This window comes from Alligator mississippiensis, chromosome 4 (assembly GCF_030867095.1).
Source record: "Alligator mississippiensis isolate rAllMis1 chromosome 4, rAllMis1, whole genome shotgun sequence".
Lineage (NCBI taxonomy): Eukaryota > Metazoa > Chordata > Crocodylia > Alligatoridae > Alligator > Alligator mississippiensis.
In genome coordinates this window covers 166,375,688-166,403,177 of record NC_081827.1, presented here as the reverse complement: position 1 = coordinate 166,403,177, position 27,490 = coordinate 166,375,688, and the positions used below count along the sequence as shown (strand labels likewise).

The following is a 27,490-nucleotide window of genomic DNA, read 5'->3' as shown; positions in this document are numbered from 1 at the left end:
CTTGGTGGGCAACAGCCCATGCTGTCAATGCATATCAAATAGACCTGGTCAACCTCCTTCTGGCCCTAGCCAAGCTAGCAATCTACTTGACCAGGAAGAAGTCACTGGTTGGGAGGACCCCCAGAAACTGCAAGGCCATTTTTCTGTCCCTGGTCCGTCCTTGTCTCTGGGCAGAGTTTCGCTGGGCAGTGTCCACTGGCTCCTTGGACTCATTGAGAGCCAATGGGCACTAGTGCCTTAGTACACTCTTTTTGAACCTTTGATTTTTACTCCCATCCCTATTTTATCTTTTATTTGTCCCAGCAATCCATGATGTGCTCTTAGTAGCCTCCCTCATCAGGCTCATAGCTCCGCTTGGCAGGCTGTGGCCCACGTTCCAGAACGGCACATCAAAATCCTGCCAGTACACTCAGTGCTTCACTAAGAGTTTCCATGCCTGAGTTAGTGTTCCCACACCTGCATTTGTTTCTCACTAGATTTAAAAGCAGCCTGATGGGCTGTGAAACAGGAGCCCCATTTCTAGAAGGAGCTTAAAGACTGCAAAGGGGAAAAAAAAAAAAGAGCTTGCTAAGTAGAAGATTAATACCATTAACACCTGTGAAAGGAAGCATCTTGAAGGTGGTTGAGAAGCCATAAAGACAAATGCTCACTGCCACTGCCACCTGACTAGGCACGGGCAGAGCTGAGAGTCCCTAGTGATCAAATCTGTATTCCACCCTGAGCCCAAGAGCCATCAGGCACCTCAGCTGGCAGCTCCTCTACAGAGCCGTTGCCAGGGGTATGGATCTGGGGTGCTTTACTGAGACCTGCCCCTTTTGCCAACAGGAGAGCCTGGTGCCATGCACGCTATACATGCCACCTGAGGCTGGGGGGGGCACAGCAACCACCTGCAGGTGGCAGCAGCGGGGGCATGTTGGCAGTGAACAGGGACCACCCGTACGCAGCCACAGCAGTGTTGGCAGCAAGGGCAGGCCGAATGGGACTGCCCACAGGTAGCCACAGTGACATCTGTGGCGAGGGAAGGCCAAGTAAAGACCACCAGTAGGCGGTCGCGGCAGTGTCAGCAGTGAAGCATGGTGGGGAGAGTGGTGAGCAGTGACTGCCCAAAGGTGGCGTCATCAGCGGTGGCCAATTTTAGGTTTGGCACTTGCCACCCATGCCCTCCCTACACATTGCCTATGCTTGGTGCATGCCTACCTTGAGTGCACCAGGTTGCTGCCCCTCTTCCACCTTTTCCAGAACCTCTCACTGAGGGTCTGGCTGCACTTCTCCCTGCGCCTTTTTTGTTACACACTCCCTGTTTGTGGCCCCACCAAGCCCCAGGGCTTCCTGGTCAACCTCCTCCTGGCTCTGGCCAAGCTGCCCTTCTACCACAGCAGGAAGGAGGTTCTGGCCAGGGGGACTTTTTTTTTTTTTAAGAATTTTTTTGTGTTCAAAGCCAAATCAGCCAAATTAAACCCAAATCTGTGAGTCCCTCTAGAACCATAAGTGGCCCTACAACCGGCAAACATCTGAAGCCCTTGGTGGGGGTGGAGGATATTTCCAACATCTTTTGGCAGGCATGTTATGTGCAGGCCAAGCCCAGCTTGGGTTTCAGGTGCCCCCGAGGCTCACCTGCCCTCGTCCGTACAGCTGCAGGAGCAAGCTAGGGAGGAGCCTCCCATTCCCATAAAATAGGCTTTAAGCCCTAACACCTCGACGGGTACTACACCCCAGGAGGGCTTAAGGAGAACTGCCCCCATGGACCCAGATCCGTGGTGTTTCCCCTGCCAAGGAACCAGGCTGTCTTCCTGGCACTCCTCTGCTCACGGCTCTGGGCGGGCTCACTGGGCTGGCTCCAGAGGGAGGGCGGTGGGTGCCCTTCAGCACCCCTTGATTTGAACCTGGGACCCTGCCTCCGCTTTCCAGTTGCTTGTGACTTTTCCCAGGCGCCGGGCTGTTGCAGTCCCAGAGGTCTCCCGGCTGGGGGGAGGCTGGGCCCGCGTCCCCGAGCGCAGCGCAGCGCGCGGCCCGACCAGAGGCAGCTGGAGCAGGGCAGGCCCCGGGCGGGCGCGGGCGCGGGGGGAGCTGGAGGCGGCAGCGGCGGTGGGACCTCCTGCGGCCGGCCTGCCCTGCCGGCGCCTTCCGGGAGCGGCTGCTTTGGGGCGGGGCGGCCCCGGGAAGGTGACCCGGCCGGCGCCATGGCTCTGCACAGACCGGCCGCGCTCGTGGCGCTGATGAGCGGGCGCGGGGCCAGGACGCTGCGGGGCCAGGTGGGACGGAGCGCGGGGCTGGGCCCCGGGGGCACCAACCCCTCCGCGCCCCCTGGGTGGGAGGACCAGCCCCCACCCACGTGTGCGTGCGCAGATCAACCGTGCAAACCTGCGCGTGTGCATGTCCGTGTGGGGATCAGCTATGCCAGACTCGGTGTGAGTGTGCACGTGCGTGTGGGTGTGGGTGCAGATCAGTCGTGCAAACCTGTGTGTGTGGGGAACAGCTATGCAAAGCTGTGTGTGTGTGTATGATCAGCTGTGCAAATGTGTGTGCAGTTCAGATGTGCAAACCTGTGTGTGTGCATGTCCATGGGATCAGCTATGTCAGACTCTGTGTGCGTGTGCCCGTGCATGTGTGTGATCAGCTGTGTAAAATTGTTTGTTTGTGATCGGCTCTGCAAATGTGTGCATGTGTGGGTGCAGATCAGTCGTGCAAACCTCTGTGTGTAGGGGTCAGCTATGCAAAGCTGTCTGTGCATGTGTATGTGCATGTGTGTGTGTAAAGCTGTGCATATGATGAGCTGTGCAGACCTGTGTGTGCACATGTGGGGATCAGCTATGCCAAACTGTGTGTGCATGTGTACGTTCATGTGTGTGTTTGTGATCAGCTGTGCAAATGTGTGTGATTAGCTATGTGAAGCTGTGTGTATGCATATGCATGTGCATGTATGTGTGCAGATCAGCCACACAAACCTGTGTGTGTGCGTGCACATCTGCATGTGTGTGATTAGCTGTGTAAAGCCGTGTGTGTGTATGATCAGCTGGGCAAAGCTGTATGTGCATGCATGCATGTGTGTGTGTGTGTGCCTATGTGGATCAGCGTGCAAAGCTGTGTGTGTGCATATGTATGTGTGTAAATCAGCTGTGCAAAGCTCTGTATGTAGATCAGTCATGCAGAGCTATGCGAGCGCACATGCATGTGTGTGATCAGCCATGTAAAGAAAATCTGTGTGTGCATACGTGTGTACACCAGCTGTCCACGTGTGTGTGTGTAGATCAGCCATGCAGAGCTGTGTGTACACTTGTGTGTGCCATCAGCTGTGCAGAGCTGTGCATATATGTGTGTAGATCAGCTGTGCAAAGCTGGGGGGCGTGCAAAACTAGTGGGGGTCAAAACTATGCAAAACTGCCCCCTCTTCCCCCTGCTTGCCAGCTATGACCACATGCATCCAGCTCACTGTCCCTCCCTGCTGCTTGGTGGCTTCTTCCCATTGTTCTGGTGCCCAGAGCAGCGGTTCTCAATCCCCTCAGACTTGAGACCCCCCTCTGGACTAGTTTTTTTCACTACAGAAAAATCCTAGAGTCATTCTTCAGTTGCAAGGAGCAGGGCAGGAGGCCTTCAACCCTGGGAACTTCTATTGGAAATCTCTGCGTTTGTGAATCTTGTTTGGATTCACAATGTTTGCACACTTTATGGTGCCCAGGGTGCTACAACATCCAGTTGAGAATCCACCTCCTCCCTCAACCCCCATCTCTCCTGGAGCAAATGGAAGGGTAGGATGTCGCAAAGCTGGGGGAGCTGCATGTGATCAGCACCACAGGGTTGGGACTTTGACCCTGACAATAGTTCTCTGTATGTAGTGACGTAGGAACCTGCATCCCAGGGACTTTCAGTGGTCTTTGTCCTCCTGCTGGATTCAATGGCCCAGCTCCTTCAATGAACTGAAATGCCTGACTCCTGGGAGCCCAGAATACCTGCGAAGAAGTGGGCCTAGGGACCTTTGGCAAAAGCAACTGTGTACTGTAATTATGTATGCCATTCTGCATACTATTACTACTATTATTATTACTAGTATTGTTATTATAATATTATTACTATTTTAGATCCATGATCAAGTCTGCCCAGTGTCTGTTGTGCATGACTGCTTTATGCTGAAGCAACAACTATTAAAAAAAAAAAAGAAATCAAATAGTCCCTACGGTCTTTAGCATATTGATGAAGTGTTACACCCCACAGGGCTTGAGTAGCAGGGCCTGGTCAGGCTGGTGACTTCTGCCATTGGTTCTCAAGAGAAATGTGACAACCCCAAGGGTCTGAGTCCTCCATGGGGTCGGTGCTAATGGGTTGTAAAATACTAACAGGTAAGGATGGTAGCATCTCGCACACACTTTGTATGGAGGTAAAGGATGGTGAAGGATGCATCCCTGACCCACAGTCAGGGGAGACTGGTGGTAGGTTATAACTTCAGTAGTTGTTTTAATATCATTGTCTGCTAGTAGAGCTTAGGGTCTTGGCTGTGATCAAGGGCCTGTTGTTCCAGGCTTTGCACAGATACGTAATGAATGGCAGTCCCTGCCCCAGAGCTTGCTATCTTATAGGCAAGGAATTGAAAGCAGCCATCCAGAGTGTGGAAGAGACTAACCCAGGTTCCTACAATTTGTTGGCCTTGGAGCAGGCACAGGACACAGCTCTCCTGAGTTGCATTTTAGCACTTGGCCCATTAAAGTAGTGGGAGCCAATCTTTTTGTCAGGCACGCCACAAATTAGCCCTGCACACTTCCCCAGTACCACTCTGATCCCCTTCCTCCCCCCCCCTTCCTAATTGGCTGCTCTACTTTCTGCTTCCTGTCCTCTGCTCCTTGCCAGATTTGCTGCTCTGCTTTCTGCTCCCTGCCCTATCTCCCACTGTGCTGCTTGGCTCTTCCCTGGTCCACTGTGTGCCACATGGGATGCCCATGTCACTTGTGGCACTTGTGCCACAAGGTGGCCATGCCCTGCACTAGAGGCTTTGGAGGCCCTTTTCTTCCTGGTCAAGGAGAGATTAAAAAAAAAGTGAGAATGTTTTCTTTTTTTCTGGGTCACTTTGGAATCTCACAAGTAGAAAGTGCTCAACTGCTTCTGTGTTGAGACTAAAGTGACCAGGAGGGGGGGTCCCTCCTTCCCCAGCCCCCCTTGTTTACTGACTGCATATAGTAGAAAAGAGTTTTAATTACTTTTAAGAAACAAAGCCCCTTCCCAAGCCACTGCAGCTGTGGCATCTTCACATCACAACTTCACTGGCAGTAAATATGTGCATGTTTGCAGGACATTTTTGCCGGACATTTTTGCCATCTCCCAGAGATAGAAGAACCCTCCCAGTGAGTTTCTGTGGGTACATTAATAATAATAATGCAGTATCCTGAACGTGTTTGGTGCTGTAGATTCACAGTGATATGCAGTCCTGTCACAAAGACTTTGCCATAGAAACAAAGGATGGTTTAGAGCGAGAACAGAAGCCCATAGAGCTTAAGGGACTCACCCAAGGTCACTCAGCAAGGAAGTGCCAGTCAGGCATGGATCCCAGGTTTTCTGACCCTTGGCTATGCATTGTTTACTAACCCAGGCTGCCCTGCTGCTGTTATAATTGATCAGTGCTTTGGTTTCTTGTTTCACCCCTTCCCTCAGGAGGGAAGAACAAAGAGGTCTTAAAAAAAGAAAAATATTTTTATTTCCCTCCAGGCTGCATTTAACCTAACCGGGCAGATTCTTTACAGCAGAGCCTGAGATCTGAGCTCCCTTTCTCCCCCTCGTTGTCCACAGATAAGGAAATCTTCGGAGTCCTCCACGCCCCCTGCCCAGCCAGCAATTGCAGCCAAACACCCGTACCAAGTGGACTTGAAAGCAGGGAAGCTTTATGCCTGGTGTGCTTGTGGCCACAGCAAGAAACAGGTAACTCCACCGATTGTTCTATATTGCCTGTCATCTCCCTGCCCCATCACCCCTTCACAAGTCATACAGCTCTAAAATCATCTGTGTTAGCCTAACTAGTCCAACCCTGCTTGATCTAAAAGGACACCCCTGTCTTACTCAAAAACTCTTAAAGCTATTGGGATTCCTGTACGCTGTGTCACATTGCCCAGTGTTCCTCACACATTTCTGGGCTGTGTGCCCCTCTGAAAGTTTATTGTACTGTGTTGTACCTATATGAGTACGTGCTGTCGCTGCAATGGCATAAGAACCTCTTCCACCAGAGGCCTCTGAGTTGTTGTTCATTCTCTTCATAGAATCATAGAAAGTTAGGGTTGCAAGGGACCTCAGGAGGTCATATAGTCCAAACCCCTGCTCAAAGCAGGACCAGCCCCAACTAGATCAACCCAGCCAAAGCTTTGTCCAGCCGGGTTCTGAAAACCTCCAAGGATGGAGCTTCCACAGCCCCTCTGGGTAACTTGTTCCAGTGCTTTACTGCCCTCCTAGTGAGAAAATTCTTCCTAATATCTAATCTACACTTGCCTTGCTGCAACTTGAGACTATTGCTCCTTGTTCTGACATCTGCTACCACTGAGAACAGTCCAGCTCCATCCTCTTTCAAACCCCTCTTCAGGTAGTTGAAGGATGCTATTAAATCCCCTCTAGTCTTCTCTTCTCTAGACTAAATAAAGCCAGTTCCCTTGGTCTTTCCTCATGACAACTGATGTCCCCTAACTGCCTTACTACTTTTGTTGCCCTCTGCTGGACTCTCCAATTTGTCCACATCCTTTCTGTAGTGAGGGACCTAAAACTGAACACAGTACTCCAGATGTGGCCTCACCGGTGCTGAACAGTGGGGAACAATCACTTCCCTGGACCTGCTGGCAACACAACTGCCAATGCAGTCCAGTACGCCGTTAGCTTTCCTGGCAACAAGGGCACACTGTAGGCTCATATTCAGCTTATTGTCCACTGTAGCCCCCATGTCCTTTTCTTCAGAGCTGCTGCCCAACCACTCAGCCCCCAGCCTGTATCGGTGCATGGGATTGTTCCCTCCTAAGTGTAGGACTTTGCTCTTGTCCATGTTGAACTGCATAAGATTTCTTTTGGCCCAATCTTCCAATTTGTCTAAGTCACTTTTCCTTTTGTTTTTCCATTCCTTCTTCTTGTGTACCCACAGAGAGCGTTGTACACTCCCCAAGACTGTACGTACAGCAATTTGAGAGGCACTGCTCTAGTCCAGTGGTTTTCAACCTGTGGTCCGCAGACTCCTGGAGGTCTGCAGACTATGTCTAAGAGGTCCGCAAAAGATCACGCTGATTGATCAAAAGTATGTGAATATCCACATTTATCATTAAAAGGGGTCTGCACCACCATTCAAGATTTCCAGAGGTGTCCGCACCTCCATTCAAAACGTTTTAGGGATCTGAAAAAAGGTTGAAAACCACTATCTAGCCCAGTAGTAGGTCTCCAAGGTTGGTAGGTGCTGGTAGTAGGTTCAGAGGAAGGAGCAAGAAGGCCCCCTGGTGGACAGTTCAGGATTAACCTGGCAATAGGGCAGTGTCTTCTTGATAAGGTTCTGCTGTGCCGAGCCTGCTGCCCATCAGTTAGTGATGCCCTGTGCCATGAAGGAGGAAGACTTCTAACAGTTACCATTATTGTATTTTAATTAACTCACCCCTGGTTGAGGCTGGTAGTAGCCAGAGGCTGGTGTTTTAAGGCTTGGGTCTGTGAGGTCATTATAGAAATTCACTGGTGAATAAACTGGCTGCACCTTAGCCTGAGTTCTTCCCAGCTCTGAGCTATGATAGCCCAAGGCGGACTCTGCTGGCCTAATACACTCCTTTTTCTTCCCATTTAAAGCTGGGGTTTGTTGAAAGATGGAGCAAGGTCCATTGTTTGCTCTTCTTATTTGGAAATTATTGTGATCCCAAATGTTTCCCAGATGTTGCACTGAAAGGTCAACCCTAATTGAGCATAGTAAATGCAACCATTCTCCATCCACTTCTGTGACAAAACACCTTTACATTGCACTTGCTACCAAAGCCCCAGCCAGGGTGACTGTCTTCCAGAATCTGACCACTGTTGTCCCCTGTGGCATGTTAGGGTGTTTTGCCTTGTGGTTGTGTCAGAGTTGACTGTAGTTTTACTAATAGGTTAGAAAGTGGATTTGGATAGGATGCTTTGGATAAGGATGATCTTACCTCTGGCAGGGAATTTGACTAGATCAATGGGAGCCAACTGCGTCAGACTTGATGATCTGCTTGGGTCCCTTCCGACCTTACAAACTATGAAACTGTTCTGGCAGTCGTACACAAATAAGCACTAAACCCTCCTCAAGTGCCACTCCAGCCCCCTTCCTCTGCCCACTCTGGTCCTCTGCTTTCTGCTTCCTGCCTTATCTCCTGCTCTGCTTTCTGCTTCTTGCCCTATCTGCTGCAGTGCTGCCCATCCCCTCCCCAATTTGCCATGTGCCACACATGGAGGCTGCCCATGTCCCTTATGGCACTCATGTTGTAGGTTGACTCTCACCCTGGACTCAATAACCTCTGGAGAAACCTTCATGCCCTATTTTTTCTTTGATTCTAATGCAACATGTTAAATGTGCTGTGTGGGAGCTGAATTTTACCTGTGTTCTCTTAGAAGCCCTCCCTGCCTGTGAACACTTGTGTTGCACCTTCCAAGCAGGTGGCCGCTGAAGTGGCATTTGTTGATCCAGAGTCTCTTCTTAGTTGTCTTAGTCTCTGCCTCTAGGCAAAGAGAATGAAATGTCCTAATAGGAACATTTTATTATCTATCTGCAGTAGCTGGTACTTTCCTCTGAACAAAGTTCCAGATTTCTAAGGCTTTGTCCAGGGCAGTGGTGTTCAACCTTTTTGCATTTGCAGACCCCTAAAAAATTTTGAAAGGAGATGTGGACCCCTTTGGAAATTTCAGGCAGAGGTGTGGACCCCTTTGCATTGTAAGTGTGGATTTTAACATACTTTTGATTGATCGGTCGAACGGTCACAAACTCCTCCATGACTGTTTCAGGCTGAACATAAGGAAGAACTTCTTTACTGTCCAAGTCCCCAAGGTTTGGAATAGATTGCTGCCGGAGGTGGTTCAAGCACCTACTCTGAACGCCTTGAAAAGACATCTGGATGTTTATCTTGCTGGGATCTTATGATCCCTGCTGACTTCCTGCCCCTGGGGCAGGGGGCTGGACTCGATGATCTTCCAAGGTCCCTTCCAGCCCGAATGTCTATGAAATCTTTTATGGACCCCTTAAACAGTCTGTGGACCCCCGGGAGTCCACTGATCACAGGTTGAAAACCACTGATCTAGGGGACTGATGAAGCTTCCACTGCCTGATTATGACAGGGCTTTCTTGGGATCCTGCAATATCTGCAGAGTCTGTCAGAGCTGTAATGTAGGCACAAGAGATACAGCAGGTGGCTGTGATGTGAAGGCCTCCCCACCTGGGGTCTTGATGCTGTCATTGCAGATAGATAAGCAGAGCTGGTCATTGCTAAGGGCAACAGTAACTATTGCTACTAATGACAGAGCCTCTTGTTCCTGGTTACAGTCAAGTATAAAGACCTAGTAGGGGTTGCCAGTGAATTCTCCTTCATGGTCTTTCACAAAGACCGGGTTCTTCCCCCTGCCCATGCAAGCCCTAGTTCTCAGCGAAGCTGCTCGGAGTTCCAGAGGAGCCCGGCTTTGGTACGTTTGTTTCAAATTATGGGGGAAATGTGTCACATTTAATGGTCACGACTCCTGTGGATTGGGGATCAATGCAAACTCCAGAGGTGAAATGGCCAATGTTGTGTCACAAGACTTGCTGCTCCCTTGCTGTCCTGTCCTTTACCCCTCTATAAAGAGACAAGTGTGATAATGATGTATCCTCAGACAGACACCTCATGGTGATCTCTGGTGAGGGAAGGGGAGAGCTAGGGAAGAGGAGAAGCCTCTAATGATTTCCCGTCTATTATGGAAATGCAGATGGGCCCTGACATGAGATTTTGCTACCTCATCCTGAGGGAGACTAGGCCAGTGGTTTGGGTGCTAGTATGAGACTGGGGAGATGTGGGGTGACCTGAGGGGCTGCTGGTGTGACCTCAGGCAAAGGAAATCCTTACAGAGAGATCAGTGGGAATTAGGCATCTTGCAGCAGGGATGACACATCCCACCTGCCAGGAGCCATGAGGATCAACGTGTGTGAGGATCAATATGCAAGAGACTTTGAGGTTCTCAGGCTTTTGAGGCCATCTGTACTCCAAAGAGAGAGGGAACTCCTGTCCCCTTGCTTGATCCCATGTGCAGGTCTCTCCTTCCCAGCAGCACCACCCTTGACAGCCCGGGTTTGCCAAGTACAAACTCGTTCTTTTTTTTTATAATTTTTTTGCTCTGCAGCCTTTCTGTGATGGATCCCATAAAAAAGCGACTCCAGGTATCACTCCCTTGAGGTTCAAGTTGGATGAGCCCAAGACGGCCTGGCTGTGTGGGTGCAAGCACACCCAGTCCCCACCCTATTGTGACAGCACCCACAAGGAGGAGTTCATTCAGAAGGCAGAACTCCCCAAACAGCCTTGAGGAGGTGCTTCCAGGGCCTGCACCCATGAAGGGCCACACAATTTGTCTGGGGTTTCAAAGCCCTTGTGCCAACTGGGGCTTAGGGACTGCAGGAAGGACTCGGGCAGGCTTCCAATGCCCTCCAGCTCCTTGGGTCAGAGTTCTACACTGCTCAACATTGGTTCTCTCTTCATGTTATTCTACGTTGCCCAGGCTCATGAACCTTACAAACCCCAAGCTTGGGGCATCATCATCACCCAGCTGCCAAAATAAAATTAGCAAGATCGTACAGAAAATGCCAGAACTACGAGGAATTGGGTTTGGTCAGCAACATCATCCCTGTGTGCAGTGTGACTCGAGCCTTGTCAAACGAATAAAATCTCTGTAAAGAAAGCCCCAGCCTGGAGAAACAAATAGGGCATGATGTGCATGGTTTTAGGGCTTAGGACTCTTATCTGTGGGCATGACTGGGCTGTTCCCAGTCCTCCTTGTTCCCAGCCTCATCATCAGAGCTAGGTTTGGGCTGCTTTGATAGTTCTGGTTTCAGTTCCAGTTGAAGCTGTATCCCCTCCCTGCCTCCTAGCTGAGAGCAAAACAATGATGTGTGATGGTTTGTGGTAGTCAAATTAAGCATATGTATAAATGGTTGGAAGAGTGGAATCTCACTAAAGGGTCTGTAAAATGGGTTGGTGGACATCATCTCTAGGATGGAGAGAGAGAACCGGTTTGTGTCTCCCCTTGGGGGTGCCTGAGTTTATGTTGCAGATACAAGAATGAGTTACCACTAGGTAAGCTAGGGTGTAGAATAGCGGCACATCAACTACTTGGCAACTACGTGTGCACATTCTGGCCCCATGGTTAAACAGGAGGCAGCTTACCCCAGTTTAACTGCAGGATAACTTGTTTGTGTGACCATCCCTTGAGTATAGCTTCCACGTGTTGGTTGGGTGACTCAGAAGTGAATTGGACATTTTCCCAGCAGAAGGGTTATTGATTTCTACCAACAGGGACTTTCAGCCAAGGAAGTTTCATTTGGGTATATTGCCGATCAGCTCCTTTTAACTTTAAACCATCCCCACTCCCCTAGCAGTGCAACTTTAACGCCCCCCCCCCCCCCCCACGTTTTAAGCAGGTAGAATTAGAAAAAAGTACAACATGTGTCACTTCCTTTATATCATTGTTGTCACTGTTGTCACCCTATCAGTTCCTCTTTCCATAGGCACCTGCAGGAAAGATGAGCTCTGAAGCATTTTCTAAAGACACATGTTGTATTGCTTTAATGATAGAAACAATCCCCTCACTTCCCCTCCCGCCCAGGTAGATGCAGTTATGCCAGTATAAAGGTGTTCATACCTTTATGAGAGGCAAGCTGTATAGATATAAGGTACCTTTATTCTGCTATACCTGCTTCCATGCTGGAGTATGTACCAACGTAAAACGAAATGCACTGCTTACAGCAGTAAGCATCCTAGTACAAATTTGTAAATTGCAAGGCCTAACATAAGCAGGGAAAAGTTATTTCAAGCAACCTTTCAGGCCTTAGTAATGCATATAAAAGAAGCCAAAAGATCCCCAAGCCAACCATGTTCTTTTTTTTCCAGTCATGGTTTATTTTTAACACTTGAATTGTTGTTTCCTCTCTTGTGTCTGTTCTCCTAAGGGCATTTTGCAGATCGTCTGGGAGACTAATGGTTTTTTCAATGTCTTTTGAAAATGATGGACAGAGTTGTAACTGACAGCCTAAACTCACTACTCCACTGAGGGAAAAATTCACACAGGTCCTGAAGTCATTGGAATTGGCTCCAAAGTGCCTTAGAACTGGCTGCATAAACCAGTTTTACCACTTAGACTAAAAGGCTGATTTTTTAGGCTGATTTACTTAAAATGGTTCAATGTTGATAGTGAGGACACTTATAATAGTTCAAAACTGGCTAATATTACTTTAGTCTGTGCCTTTGACTGCAAGCTAAACTGGTACGAGTATCTATGCCCAAAGTTGCCTTGGGTTTGCTAGGTCAGTGTAAAAGTTAAATTTCAGCATAGCATGAGGTCCAAGCTATGTCTGAGCTCTTGAAAACATTGCCCTTCAGCTCTAAGTCACTGCTGCTTTGTCATTTTCAGCAATGCAAAGCCATCAGATGGATGAGGTTGTAAAACCAATCAGAATGACTGTGTTTTATACCTGCTTTGCTCTAGAGTGAATGAAGGCATAGGTTGCCAGGGCAACAGAGAATTAAAACCTTTCATCTTGGTTTACTAGGTATACACAAAACTAGGATGCCTGGATTCATCCAAAAGGTGGGGCGAGGGGGAAGTGTTGCTGATGATCAGGCTATCTTAACAGGCTTCTCTGGAAATCAGAGGAGATTATGTCTACCAGTGCTCAAGAGCAGGCTCTGCTCAAATAAGTCACTAGTGGGGGAATCAGACCTACCCGAGACTTCCAGACACCACTGCAGTATTAAACTAAGCCCAGTTGTCTTGCAGCCTGGAAGCAAGGTTGTTCTTTGTCTCACAGAATCAGCTTTCCCAGCCACAAAGCCATGCCTTAGGAGATGATGTTGGAGGACCTGTTTCTCATAAATGTGTGCTTTGATTGTGAAACCGTTAATAAAATACTGACATCCAACTAAATGGCTCCATCTCCATCAAGTCTGCAACCAGAGCAAGAAAGCGGACATGGCTCAGAGGCACCCTGCACGGTCCGGCCGCTAGAGGGAGACATAACCCTGCACTGGGGTTGAAGTAGGTTATAGGAGCTTTGCCAGAGAGACTTTCTCTGGGGTCAATCCGGAGTGACTTCACTTGAGCTGATGCCAGTGGAAACCCAGAGCAGAGCCCTGATCAGCCTGTGATGGGCCTGGGGCTGCGACAGGGGCCTGATTCCAGGGTAGTGCCATGTACTCAGTGCCCAGATCTCCCCTGTCCTGAGCAAGTCCTGGCACCCACTTGGGCCACCCAGGGGCAAGAGGGGGATTGTGTTTCTTGGCTGCATTAAACCCCTTGCAATGAATGGGCAAGCAGCCCAAAGCAGGGGGCAGTGCTCTGCCCAAGGCAACACAATCCTTTTCAACTCCACCTCTGCAATGATTCAGGGTATCCTGGCCCTGGCAACTCTAAGGTTCATTTGTTCGGGCAGGAATGTGGTGGAAGTGATTCTAGCTGGAACAGTATTGAGGCACCAGCTAAAGTCACTGTCTGCGTATGTGCCAACCCGTGTGGTGTATTTCCCTGGCCCACTTCTCATCTCATCCTCCCTAAATAGTTCTGACTGATTGGAAAATAAACCTGGGCACGATGCATCCCTTTTCACAAGTAGACCTCAGATTTCTCCCTGAGACAAAGCCCTTTTTCCTGGGATCCTACAGAGGGACAAGCCCATTGTCCCCAAAAGCACCTGTGAGGTATCCCAGGCTAAAAAACTGACAACCAGTTTAATTTGGTATTCAGTAGTCTGGGATATGACTAATCAGAAGCTTAACTGGTAATTAATCTGAATTAGCTGCAATTGTTCCAAGGCAAAGTGTTAATTCAGATCCTTCCCAGGTACTTCCCCACTTTTAAGGGCTGGGGTTTGCTGCAAGACAAGATGTTCAAATCTGAATCAAACCCAAATCCAAATCAAGCCAGGTGTCTACTTCCAGCCTGAATGAACACTTCTTTTCTGGGGCAATGCGGCTAATTCGAGTTAACTGCTTTTAAATGTGTACACAACTGTCCTGCCCTGTTTGGATGGGAGTCAAAGCCCCCATCTGTTTTCACCCTAGAATTAGCCGGACTGCCCCAACAAAGGCTTTGTCCCAGGGTGATCAAACTGGGGGGGCTCGAAATAGGCATGTCTGGCTGGGAAGGGGGTCAATGCAGCAAGTCCTCACTCAGTGACTGTAGCAATCAGCTGAGGTCACATTCCCCCTGCTGTTAAATGGGGCTGAGGAAAGTCCTCACCCTGAATGTGCCCCCTCCCCCCAACCTGCTGATTGCCCAGTCCCATGCTAGGGGATAGCTCTTAGGAAGCTCTCTGTGGCGGCAGCAGGGGATGCATCCCTCCTTTGGCATTGAAGCCTAATCTTATCTCCCTGCTAGGGCAGCCTGGACAGACTCCACCCCCCATCCCAAACCTGGGCACCCCCTTATCATCCCTTCACATCACAGGCACTGTCTTGGAAAACCCAGTGCTGGATTCTTATGAGATACCTAACAGGGCCTCTGCCCCTGGTGGGACATGCCAAAGCTGTCAGGAGCCAGCAAAGAGGGAAGAGCACTTCATCCTCCCCTCTGGAGCTAGGATGGCAGGAGCTAACCTCAGACTTTAGCAGACTCTGAAGATGCTGGAAAAGGGCGTGGGTACCTGTGCCCATCAGAGCGCAGCTGCTAGAAGTTCTTTTTAACTGCAACCCATCCAAAAATCAATCCCTATTACCCAACGAATGGGCTTGAGCTGAGATTAAAACCTTCCCCTCCCTCCCCACCCCCACCTAATGCCCCCCATTGGTCTGGGAGAAGGCAGGAGGGAATCAGAAGAAAATACAGATGACTGTTGATAGTATATTTTCCATCTGGACCTTCTACCCCCTCCCTCAAATTATTTTCCTGGATGGCTATTGAGTGCCTTGGGTATCAAGTGAAATCTAGGAGGACTGTTGCATGGCATAAAATGTTAAGGAGCCTTGGCCCATATGTGACAACAGCCTTTGTTAGTTAACAGGAACAAGGGCCTTTTGCTGGAGATATACAGACTGCCTGTAAAACTTGCTGTTTAGACTCTAGAGTTGTACTACTGGCACCATTGTTGGTGGCCTCCAGTAAAAGAGCTGCTTGTCTGGAAGTAGTCAGATTTGCTAAGGGCTTGTCCAATTTCCAAAGAGCCACATTCCCAGGTGACACCATGGCAAAAGACAGATTCTCAAGCTTATCTCAAGCTTTATCTGCTTCTACAGATAGCTGGATCTTCCCAGAGGGTTGGTACACAAGGCACATAGCATCCCTAGAACATTTCACCTTGTATTCATGGATCTAAGTGGGGAATGGGAGATGAACTGCTCCAAAATGCTGGCCTGGTGCATTGGTGCTCAGCACTATTCAAAACTTGGCCCATTTGGGTCAGTACATCATTGATTTAGGTTCCAGTTCTGGGAGTCAAGCAAGGGCATAAGTGTCCTAGACTGACTATCAGAAGTGTTGAGCCCCCAATCTAGTGGGGGATAGGGAAGAAATCATCAAATTTGATATTTTGAGTAGGATTTTTTTTTTTTTTTTTTTTACCCAAAACACCATTTCTGCCTGTCCCCCACTCTATTTCTGGGGAATGTCATCCATTAATATATAAAATCCAGCAAGCTGAAATAAACACACAGCCTGTGTTCTGCTCTGTTTGTGCAGCAACCAGAACCAAGGGGCCTGGATCTCAGTTGTTCTTGAAAACTATGGGAAGGCCTGGGTGCTCAGCACCTCAGAAAATCACCCTTTAGAGGCTGGATAGTCAAAAGAGCCCATGTCTTGTGTAGATGCCTACATGTGGACCCCGAAGCTTGCATGCACTCTACAAGTGCTTCACTTGAAGCAAGTGAGGAGTCCTATGGGACTATTCATCTGGTCAGAGTTTAGGCTGGGTTTATATGCATAGGGCTGGGGTGTTGGCATATTGCATTAGGAAATCTGGCCTTCAGTGGCTTTACATGAATGAGGAGGCCAGATATGAAAGATTTAGTCTGGTTTGTGGGGGCTCAGGTGATACAGAGCTGCACACCCTACCCTGCTCTACAAGGAAAAGATCAGGCCCTTTGTGGAAGGCCTCTGCTAATGAGAAGACAGGGAGGTATCAGCACAAGGACCTTGCTGAAAATTCATTTGCATCATTGCATGTGGCAGCCCTACTACCTCTGCCATTGTGGAGGCAATTGAAATCAGTTGCCAGAGGGATTTCTCTGATGGCCACTCTTGTCACTTGGCAAGAAAGAGAGAGAGCTGGAGAAAGTTGGCTCCCAGATGTGTGCATCAGGGCTGATGCCATCTCACTTTAAAAAATAGACTCAGTTCTTTTTTTCTGGCCTGATTTATTGCTCCTTACGTGACAGAGGACACAATGGTTTGTCACTGTCTGGCAAGGAGTTTAGGGAGGGGGGAGCAAATAGAACAGGATCGATTTTTAAGAATCAGTCTTTCATTGGTAGAAGATTCATGGCAGGAGGGGAATTCTCTTTCAGGTAGCAGAGAAATCCAGGGAGAAAGATGGTCTCACAGTTTAAAACATTGGGCTGGATCCCAGGAGTTTGGCATTCAAGTTCCATCCTTCCTATAGGCTGCCTATGTGACCCTGGGCAAGTCACATAGGGCATGTGGGTAAAAATTAAGGGGGAGCTCGGGTGAGGGCTAAGCCCCCCTTCATAAGAGACAAGCCCTCTTTCCCCCCGCCCCCCGTAAGATTTGCCCCCCGTAAGATTTGAAAATCGTAACCGGGGGGGGCGGGTCTCCAACCGGATTACACCTTCACTTTGGTGGACTTGTTAATCAAGGAACCGGTTTCATTTTTTTGCAGACTCCCCCAAGAGTCAAAGTGTAATTCAAACCTTGGACATGCCACATAGTTTCTGCACCAGTGTAAAAGAGGAGCAAACATACAACCTCATACCAGAGTAACTTGTGCTAATACCCCAGGCAAAATCAGGGATAAAATTACACCAGTAAAGGCACTGTGTGCCCGCATCTTTTCCCCAGAGCAGTCATTTACTGAAGACAAGCTACCCAATATGGGGGTAGCCAGCCCACAGTGCATGTTCCTAAGTGTTGCATGCAACTTCCCTGTGTGGCATACAAGCCCCAGGCACTTAGTAAAGGGAGGTGCAGGAGTGGAGGTAAGGAGCAGAGCACTCTATTACAGCTGTCAGACATTGCCACCAAGAGCCAGGTTAACCCTTCCCTGAACCTGATGCCACTGCCAACTTCAAGGCGTTAGATCTTTGGTCCCCATACAAAATTGTGTCAGCTGTGGGGCCAGGGAAGCATTAACCTGGCTCTTGGCAGCAACACCTCCTCTCACAGCAGCATCCTTCCCCTGCACCATTCCACATGGCTGAAGCTGAGTCCCCCTGCCTCCATTCTGGTGCCCCAGGGCAAACTCTATCAGGTATGCCTCTTGGAGGACAGGGATCAGAGAAGTACTCAGGGAGAAGACAAAGTTTAAATCAGTGGCACTCTTGCCAGCAAGGTTGGCCATAATGCCTGGTCCCCATCAACTAGTAGAGGTGTGCTGCAATAGCTGCCTACTGCATGTAGCTGCTTCAGGATAGCTACACAGCTGCCTACTCAAAATCCTTGTTTCATTTCCATCAGCAGGCAAAACTGATAGTTCACACTAGCATAGACATGTACATCCAGGCCCTTAGTGACCTCTCAGCAGCCTTTGGAAGTCTAACTTGGTTTTGATGGGAGTTAGATACCTAAACACCTTTGGAAAATTTGGATCCTGGATGAGGAGGGCCACAAAGGCTGTGTAAACAGACGTTTCATTTGGGACTGAGGCTAAAAAATGGACAACTGGTTTATCCAGGAACACAATTTTTATCCTGGGATCCTACAGAGGTATGCACTCATTGTCCCACTTCAAGTACCTGAGAAGCATCTAAATTAACACTTAGCCCCAGACAATCAAGGCTGATTTGAATTAACTGCCATTCAAACTACCCATGCAAACAATTGTCCCTACCTGTTTTGATGGAGTCAAAACCTGGTAGTCATCTGTTTATAGCCTGATTGTTCCTGGATTTGACCTGGATTAAAAAAGCAGCACAGTCATTTACACACATCCCCTTCCATGCTGCACTGCTGTGAATTGGCCAGCAAGAGCACACTGCTTGCCAGACTTGTCCCTGGAACGAACCGCAGTAACCATACAGACGTACAACAGAATGTCCTGGGGGAAAGCATTAGTGCATTTTATCTGGCATACTGCAGAGGGACTTGAAACAGAACAGTGGACGTGGAGGTCTGTCTGATCCTGGGACAAAAGACTTTCTCCCAGGACAAATGCAACATCTATTCATAGCCAGAGAGAATAGATTTAATCCCTAGCCCAAATCGTTCTGGATTTGATAAATGCATGCCCTCCTCTAACGTCATTTAGGCTTTGTCTAGATGAGGAAAAGTGGCTAGTGTTGCACCTAAGCTGCACCCAGGATAATAGGACAATGCCCCTAGCATTTTTTAGCTCTCTTGTCATTGCTAATTTAGAGATGGGGAAACCCATGGGCAGAGTAAAAGTGACTTCCCCCAGGGCCCTCTACACCCCAGTGGCCAAACTGGGAACAGAACCCAGCCCTCTACATTCCCATTCCAGCAGGGTCCCTAATCACTCCACACTTTCTCTCTGAACAGAGACTCTTTCCTAGTGTGACATGGCCACTCATCTCTGCTTTTGCAACTGCAGATAGAAGAGGTACAATAAAATCAAGCCAAACCTATCCCAGGCAGGGGCAGATTAGTGGAGAAGAAGGAAGCAGGGCCATTAGCTAGGAACAGAAGGAAATGGGAGGGGTCTGTTTGCCTTCCTAGGGATTTGGCCATAGGGATTTATTTATTTTTTTGTTATCCCGAGTGCTTAAAATCTATAAGAACGTGGAACATTAAGTCAATCTGGGCTCCCAGAGGTGCAAGTAGCTTAGTCAGACTAGACTTTGCCCTCTGGATTGCATGACAGGGGGAAGTGGGGAGGAGGGATGGATGATTGATGGGCAGGTGGGACAGGCAGGCAGATGGAGGGCTGGATGTCTTGATCAATGAAAAGCCAAGCTTGTCGATGTCTGCTAGTAAGCAGATGGGGACACCTGCATGCACACAGACACGTTGAAGGACAATCTGCAGCATTTATTACATTTACAAAGCTGTATAGTTATACAAATGTTTAACCAATAACGATATATGAATATCAGAATATATTACAGGACATTAAAACATCATACAGGATGCAAACATACAGAGCAATTTTGGTTTGTACCATATCGGGGAGGAAAAAACCCAAACCAACCCCAACACTGAGGCACTTCACCTGCCTCACGTAGTCCATTTTGGCCTATGTACAAGGAGAAGGGGGGTGGGATGAATGTTCCTGACCGGCAAAGCCCCATGTAACGCAACTGAGTTCACAGTCCAGCCCCCAGCCATTAGGAGGGGAAGAAACAGAAACAAAAAGACTAAGAATAATGGCAACTAAGAGCCCCTCTACCACCCTCTGCAGGTTACCAGGGCACTTCCCCATCCCAGGAGGCAATGTATGGGTATAGTGGGGCATCTCCCAGATTTGCCAATTGAACCCTCTCCTCATCTTCCCCCCTTCCACCCCAAGCCATGAGTCCAGTGAAGAAGCGCTCTGCTCATTCTGGCTGCCCCATACGGGAAATTCTACCTCCTTCCGCTCCCTACCCTACATAAAAGCCAGCATGCAGCTTCGTTGGCCTTTGGCTCACGCGTTCCTTCAGAAGTGAACATTTTCAAAGGCACCCACTGGCAGCCTGCTAATTCAAGGGGCTGACCCCACTCACCCGACTGGCCTTCAAGATTTAACTCATGCCAGGGTATCACATCCTGGGGCAGGCCCTCCTGTAGCATCCTAGAAAGATTTACCCATCTTTCTATGCCTATGGCCATGGGGCTGTGCCCACACTGGCTCCTTTTAGCCAAGACACCTCTTCTTAATTATCTGGAGCAACAGTTAAAAAAACAAGTCTGTTTCCTGACTTTTGGGATCTGGCTATGTCCACTTCCCTTGCCACTTTCCTTTGGTTCTCAATGCTTTTTCAGATTTCCTATTACCGATCTCCCCACATGCACACCCTGTGGAGATGGAGCTGGGATGAGAGAGTTGCCCTTGCCTACCCAGCAGTTTGACACTTTCCTGCCCCAGATAGGAATTCTCCTGTCCCTGGGATCTGCAGGCACTTATTTATTCATTCACTCCACCAAGGGGGAGACAAAACCCCCTGGGTCTAGATGCCCAGGGGAACATGTGCTTTTTGAGACTGAAGAAACTTGCTCCCCCCCCCCCATGGCTCACGCATACACACACCCATGTCAGAGTGTAAGGAAGTCCGGACTAGAGAGCAGAAGATAATACCATCTCCCACCCCCATGGAACTTGCGCGAGTTCCCCCCGCATGGACAACCTTACAAACACAAGCGACAAACACATGGCTCAAACACACAATACAATCTATGCCTCCCTTTCAAGGAACACAGTAGCGGCCTCCCTTTTGCGACTCCTCACCCCTCACAAAAAGAAAAAAAACAAACTAAAAAACAAACTCATTCTAAAAGGCACCATTTTTTTTTTAAACCAACGTGAGGGACGTGGAGAGAAATGGGAAGGGGTGGAAATAAAACAATGCTATGACCTTTTTTTTTTTTTTTTTAAAGGAGCAAGAACGTTTGGGGATGGAGCAGAAAACAGATGGTGGGGTGACCTATGGTTGAATGCTTGTTTTCACTCTTCTCATTAACTCTACTTAGTTTGTCACCCCACCTCTGGACACCCCACCTGGTTACTATCACCCCACCTGAAGAACAGCTTCCCCAGTTTCCTGTACAGGATGGGCGTTAGTCATCTTTCTTCCCACCTAACCATGTTATTTCAAGTTCAGGAAAGCCAAAGCTACCAGAGATGCTTCTAAGACTCCAACAGCACCTTCCAACAAGAATAACTCCTTGGTTACTAAGGCACCAATCCTGCAAAGATAGCGGTGCGGGGGGCAAGAAGAGATGAGCAACACGAGATTTTCAAATGCAGGCCCTAATGATTTAGCTGTCCAAGCCAAAATTTTCCAAGTAGAGACTTACTTTCCAAGTAAAATTTTACAAGTAGCCCAGGAGAGTTAGGCACTCATGTCTTGTTGCCATTTATTGGAGCATGAGGGGCTAAATCCTTTGACCTCTTTTGCAGAAAAAGAAAAACAAAGAGAAAAATGAATAGGACTTTATGCCTTTAAGTCACACAATTGCTCTTGAAAGTTCGCTCTTTGTGCTACAGGCTTAATTTGAGGTAAGAAATGAACAGAGACTGGCAGAGTAAGTATTATTCATGGGCTGAAGTCTCTGCAGGGTCAGAACCCAAGATACCCTTAGAAATCTGCAAAAGGAAACCAGAACTCTCAATGGAAGGAGAAGCTTCAACCTAACTCTATTCAGACCTGCACTTCAAAGCTTTTCAGATTTCCTCCAAAGCCCCCTCTAAATAGGATGTGCTTAGGTGGCCCTGAAACCCAAGGTCTCTTTCCCCCCCATCCCTTCCTTATTCCACCCACACAAATTTAGGGATAGATCATTATCAAGTGAAGGTGCAAGAATGGGAATCTTCCTTTGATGAGGACCCACTGATGACAACTGTTCAGATAGGACATGATACACATTACAACAGGGCTCCAGACAAAGGCTGCCTTTTTAAAGGAGCCTCTGATGAAAGATTCCAAAGCAAATCGAGGGGAGGAAAACACACGGGCTAGATTTTTCAAAAGAATTCAGCAAGTTGATACGAGACCCTGAATACCTGGCCCTGAATTCTTTTGAAAAGCCATGACCCCTGGGGCCTAACTTCCAGAAATGTGCAATGCTGACAGCAGCTTTTACTAACTTCGGAAAATTCAGGCCAAGTCATTTCCATAAGCATCTTCCATTCATTTAGTCTATGCCCCATTGGCTGCTCCAGAAATAATAGGTGCTGGGGGAAAATGCCCCCAGCCTCCCAAATGACTTTGGAGCCAACGTCCCACAAAACTTCATCATGAAGACTTCAGCTCCCAAGTGACTTAAGTCCCAGTGAGAGTCTACATGGGATTTTAGCTCATCACCTGAGCTTTACTAAATTGCCCTAACTCCAGACAAGACTTTGGATTAAAGTCCATGCAAGTGCGAACAGAGGAGAGGGTGGTATGTCCTATAGGATCTTCTCCCCCTCTAAGCCTATGCACAGACCATTCCACACCGACTTTTAAGTTTTCCATCACTAAACCAACAAAACAAGCCAACAAACAATGGGTTGGGAAGGCTCCTGACATCAGACATGACAAGTAATTCTCTGCCACACGCACCCTACAGATGGAAGCCACAGATGTACATATACAAAGGGTGGAGGCTTTTGGCTTTTGTCCATCATCCTTACCTGTGTGTCCATTACCATTAAGTCCCATTCTCTCTTGGCAGGGAGTGGGGGAAGGGAGGCTGTTATAGAAAATGAGCAGGTGGGGCTGCAGCTATTACATGAATACGGGCTCCCGGACATGCAAATTCCATAAGTTAAAATTAAAAAAAAAAAGAAAGAGGAAGGAAAAAGAAAAGCATCATTTTAAAAAATACTCAACCACAATTGTGTCTTATTTGCATTTTAAATTAATCTGGTCAATCAATAGAAAATAAGTATGTATAATTTTTTTTTCCTATATACACATATATATTTATATATAAAATCAAAAGTCAGGCCCTAGGCCCTGCCTTTAGGTCAAGGCAGAAGCTGTGCTACCGTTCACAGTCGTTTTCCGCCCCCTGCTGGCAGAGGGCGGCATTTGGTGGCAGTTCGAGGTGCCATTGAGCATGGCGTTGGAGTTGGCTGGGATGCTCGTGGCAGTGTTGTTGGAGCTAGGTGAGCCGTGGGAAGGTGTGGCAGGGCTGGGCAGGGAGGAGGAGGTGGCAGGCAGCGTGGCAGGGCTGTTGGCTTTGTCGCTGACTGACTCGCACTCGGAGGCTCCGCTGGTGTTGGTGCACTCGGAGTTTGCAGGCTGGGACAATTTTATCCTCTTGCAGGCTGGCTGCACCCGGTATTTCAAAGGGAGGGGCCCATTCTGCCAGAAGAAGGGAAAGAAGAACAGTGGAGGTGGTTCCTTTGGACTCTCTCATTATCACGGATGCCAGATTTGCACGCAGGCTGTTTGGGGCTCAGAAATGAAGTTAAAAAGGGAGAGACAGGCAGAGTCTGTGAATGACTGTCAGACATTTCAGTGCCATCTGTGCCTGGGAAAACTCCCCTAAAACAGTGATTGGCAATGTTTTCTGGCAGCAGGAGGGACAGAAAGACACAACTAAGGTCTGAGGGGGCTGGCACTGGGACCCAGCTGCCACTGCTGCTTCCCCACCACCGGACTGCATGGGCAAAGCTCCCCAGTCTCCAACTCCACTGCAGTCCCAGCTCCATGGGTCAGATCTGCCCTGCAGGTTGTAGGTTGCTGATCCCTGCCCTAAAAATCATCCGTACGATTTATTTGTATGGATGCCACGACATGCTGTTGCCCAGCTGGTATTTTCCCCTCAAATAAAAAAAGAATACAATTCAACAAAGCTCAAATCCAGGCTTTGTTCTAGAGTGTTTTACTCAGGCTTCAGATCAGAACAACAATCTACTAAAGCCTAGTTTTACTCTGGAGGAGCAGGCGGAGACTCCATCATTTGGGTTATATTACAGACTTCAGTCTAGCAGGAGTTTTACACTATTATTTTGCGAAGCGCTCTGTAAAAAAATGGCCAAACTCAAAGTCCAAGTACTCCCTGAATGGTTTATGATGGTGGTGCACTCTGAAATTAGACAACTACATGGGAAAGAAGCGGCAATCATATTCCTTTAAAAAGTGTTCATCAATTTAAAAAAAAATCTTACCTGACATACATTTGTGCCCTTCATTTTCCCCTTAATAACAAGCTCTGATATTAAAGCCATATGGATTATAGTTTTACTTTAAAAAAAAAAATCACTTGGACCATTTATTTCCTGCCTTTACTCAGCTCAGGCAGTGTAAAAAAGATTTGTCTATCAGTTTTTTTTCCATTTTGGAAGTTCTCAAAATACACAAAATGCTGAAGTTCTGGCTGAAAAATATTGCAGGTAGAGAGATTTAACCCAAACCTGTTGCATGAGTTTGCTTTTAAATTCAATGCTAAGAACTACAATCAGAGTTCAGATGAACCTGCCCCCTACATAAAGTAAAACAATGTGACAATCAGGACTTGTGGATACCTGACATCATAGATACCTGATACAATGGATACCTGGATACGTGACACAAAGTGACAATGGCACTTGAAAGCACTTCTTTCTATCCTACAAAAAGCAGAACAAAACTCTTACTCAGAAGACCTGGGCTTAAGTCTCATTTCCACCACTGGCCTGCTGAGTAACTGTGGGCTTTTTCCTTCATCTCCTTGTGCCTCAGTTTCCCCAGCTGTAAAATGCAAATAATGAAACTGATTCCTTTGTGAAGTGTTACGAGATTACTGAACCGAAAACAAAGCATTTACACTACCAGCAATAGGTCGGTTCTAGACTTTGACAAGAATTTGTTTGCACAGTCTTGTCAGAAAAGGCCTCAACATATTAACTGCAACAGTTAAAAAAAGGTGGATCTGGGGACCATAGTGCACACTCATTAACTAAACATTAACTATACATTTAAGAAGTTTGTTACAAGGACAAACCTTTCGCAACACACAGACTGCTGAGTACCAATGCCTGGTAAAATATACAGATCGTGATCTAATATGGAAAGATAAGCAAAAAAGCAAAATTCCTTCTCAATAAATAAAAAATTAACTCCAAATACATGGGTGTTACTGTAGACAGATGGATATTAATTTAAGAGCACTAACACTGCTTTTACTGAAGTCAATGGAAGACTTTCCATTAGGTTTCTTATTGGAAGTGGAAAAGGAATTGCAACCTATAGTAATTTCCTGCTCCTGATGTAGACGCTTAAAGGCAAAGCACATGAAAGATGCTACCAGACCAGAATACTGTTTTTTTGCACCCACCAATATAAATGACAAGATGCAGGATAATGGTGAATACAGCCTGTAAGTGTAGTACAAAGCACCTTTAGACTTCTATGTTTTTCATATTCAGATACATTTCCAGTGGTTCACTCCACATACACCTGTAAAATCTCAGCTCCTGCAGAGATATCTTGCCAGGAGGATCAAGAATCCAGATGTTAACAGATAATTAAAACCTAGTCTCAGTAAAAGTTTTCCAGGCTGCCTTCCAGAAATAAAAGATAAAGGATTTGGAAATTCAAATGAGATGCATCTTTGAGCGCACACACAGCAAAGTGAAATATCCCACTGAAAAACCTTTAGAAAAAATTTTCTAGCCTGTTTGCCAAGGAAGCAGTGCTCCATCATGTGCCAGGCTGAGCGCTCTAGCCCTGATTCACAAGCCACTTCAGTACATGAACATTCATACTGATTTCAGTGGGACTTCTCACATGAACCTTTTTACATTCAAAGCACCCCTTGTTAGATCAAGTCACCCCTCAAAAAAAGTCATCTTAGTTTTCACCTTTTTTGACTACAGAAAAATAATAAAGCAATTTTTCTGTTGCAAAGCCCACAACAAGTCAAAATGGTTTTAACACAATGGATTCCTATTTGAAATCTCTCGGTTTCTCTTGTGAATCAAGTTTGCATACCTAAGAGTGCTAACATTGTGAGGCACCTGTGACACCCTTGAAAAGATCTCAAGGTACTCCAGGGTGCTGCAGCACCTTAGTCGAGAATCACTGGTTTAGGGCCCCCCTACGAGAACTGAGCATGTTCTCAAATGCACCCCTATGCAGAAGAATACTTGAGTGATACAAATAATTAAGCAGCAATTTCAAAACCAATACAAGGAAGTGTTCGTAAGTCAATCATCACCATGTAAGAGAGACCAAAAACACAGTGAGATTCAAGAGAGAGAAAGGGGCAAAGGCCTGAGACCATACGGTGCAGGGGTTAGCATAGGCAACAGGAATGTCCAGAGTTATAATCTGGGAAGAGACCGCCTATCTAGCTACAGGTGATGGAAGATCCTTAAACATTTTCTCTAAACTGATTGATACTGGCCACTAACCTGCCAGTACCCTGTAGTAAGTGGGGAACGGCTTGCCCCACAGTGAAAGTAGCTGTAACTTCATCTCCTGGCATAAATCATGGTAACTTGGGCAGATGGTACAAGGTACCAAACCACCATTGGCTTCAACAGCGCTGCTCTGAGCGAGGGTGGCCTCCCTAAAATGGAACTGCAGCACCATGCAAGCTCAAGCCCCCAGATGAGGAAATCTTGGGTTGCTGGAGGGACCTCTGAAGCTCTCACTTAAAGCTGTGAAACGGAACCCTTCCCCTCCTCCTCCCCCATTTTAAAGTAAAAGGTTTATTTTTGCAGGGCACCCAGGCCTGACACCTCCTGGATGGGAAGAATGTTGATTCTGAAAGTTCACCCCTACCCCCTCCTGCTGGCAGTGTGCATCAAGGCCCTTCAGAGCACCTGGATCTAATTAAACGCTCTAGCAGAGCAAGCGTCAACACGGGAAACATGTTTTCTGATTGATCTCGGTTTTCAGCCCCTCACTTTCCCTCGCACAGATCTCTCCTGAAGCTGAAGCCACCAACCCTTTCTGGGTGGTGAGGGCAGTGAGATTAATTACGGCTTGATTTTGCAGAGGCAGTAAGAGCAGTACTGTCAAATCCCTGGGGTTTTAAACACAACAAAACAAAACAAAACAAACAAGCCCCTACCATCATAACTGGCTTAAACATAATGAGATTTTTTTTTATTTGCCTTCTGGTTCAACCAGGATCATGTTTTCAAGCTTCTCTCCAAAATTATAAGGGCTAGAAAGTTGTTTTCTAGTGAATACTGAGATTCCCATGACTCCAGTTGCTGGAACTACAAAGAAAAAAAGCCCAGTTAAATATTGCAGGACTCCCAACTTCATCAGGAGAGTTGGCCACACAGAGTGCCTGCCAGTTTCCACCTAGTTCAGAACTCAGAGATGCTCAGCACTTAAAATAGGAGCTAAATGCTTTTTGGGTAAATAAAACTGGTCTTGCTCTGCCATTTTCCTACTTACTGTCTCCCACTGTGGAAAAATACCCACCCTGCCAAAAGGAAGGGTTAATTTGTCAAGGGCCAAAGTTATTCCCTGTAGATAATTAGCAGTAAGTCATAGCTTCACAGTAGCATGTAGAAGCTTCAAATATCAGAGTCCATTCTGCTGCAAGCTGTGCAAACTCC

The 27,490-nt window shown here is 47.5% G+C and overlaps 2 protein-coding genes across 8 annotated transcripts in view; one reads left to right on the top strand and one right to left on the bottom strand.

Annotated features, from left to right (window-relative positions):
- The first annotated feature begins 1,684 nt into the window (after positions 1–1,684).
- CISD3 (CDGSH iron sulfur domain 3) lies at positions 1,685–21,339 on the top strand. 2 transcript variants are annotated; one of them, XM_019482560.2, is made up of 3 exons: positions 1,685–2,252; positions 5,773–5,901; positions 20,878–21,339. In XM_019482560.2, the coding sequence occupies exons 1-3, from the start codon at positions 2,181–2,183 to the stop codon at positions 20,932–20,934; spliced, it is 258 nt and encodes an 85-aa protein (XP_019338105.1). In that variant the 5' UTR covers positions 1,685–2,180; the 3' UTR covers positions 20,935–21,339. The 2 variants fall into 2 exon arrangements, with proteins under 2 accessions (XP_019338105.1, XP_006259774.3); XM_006259712.4 differs by lacking the exon at positions 20,878–21,339 and adding an exon at positions 10,315–13,107 and having other exon boundaries at positions 1,694–2,252.
- Positions 19,318–27,490, bottom strand: part of PCGF2 (polycomb group ring finger 2) — a 41,643-nt gene continuing 33,470 nt past the window's right edge. For 5 of the 6 annotated variants that reach the window (XM_059727012.1, XM_059727010.1, XM_019482558.2 and 2 more), the window contains one exon: positions 19,318–23,291. In XM_059727012.1, coding sequence (XP_059582995.1) covers positions 22,947–23,291 — 345 coding nt within the window. In that variant the 3' untranslated portion in view covers positions 19,318–22,946. Of the gene's footprint in view, positions 27,143–27,490 lie in introns of all 6 variants that reach the window. The other variant, XM_059727014.1, reaches the window with a different exon arrangement.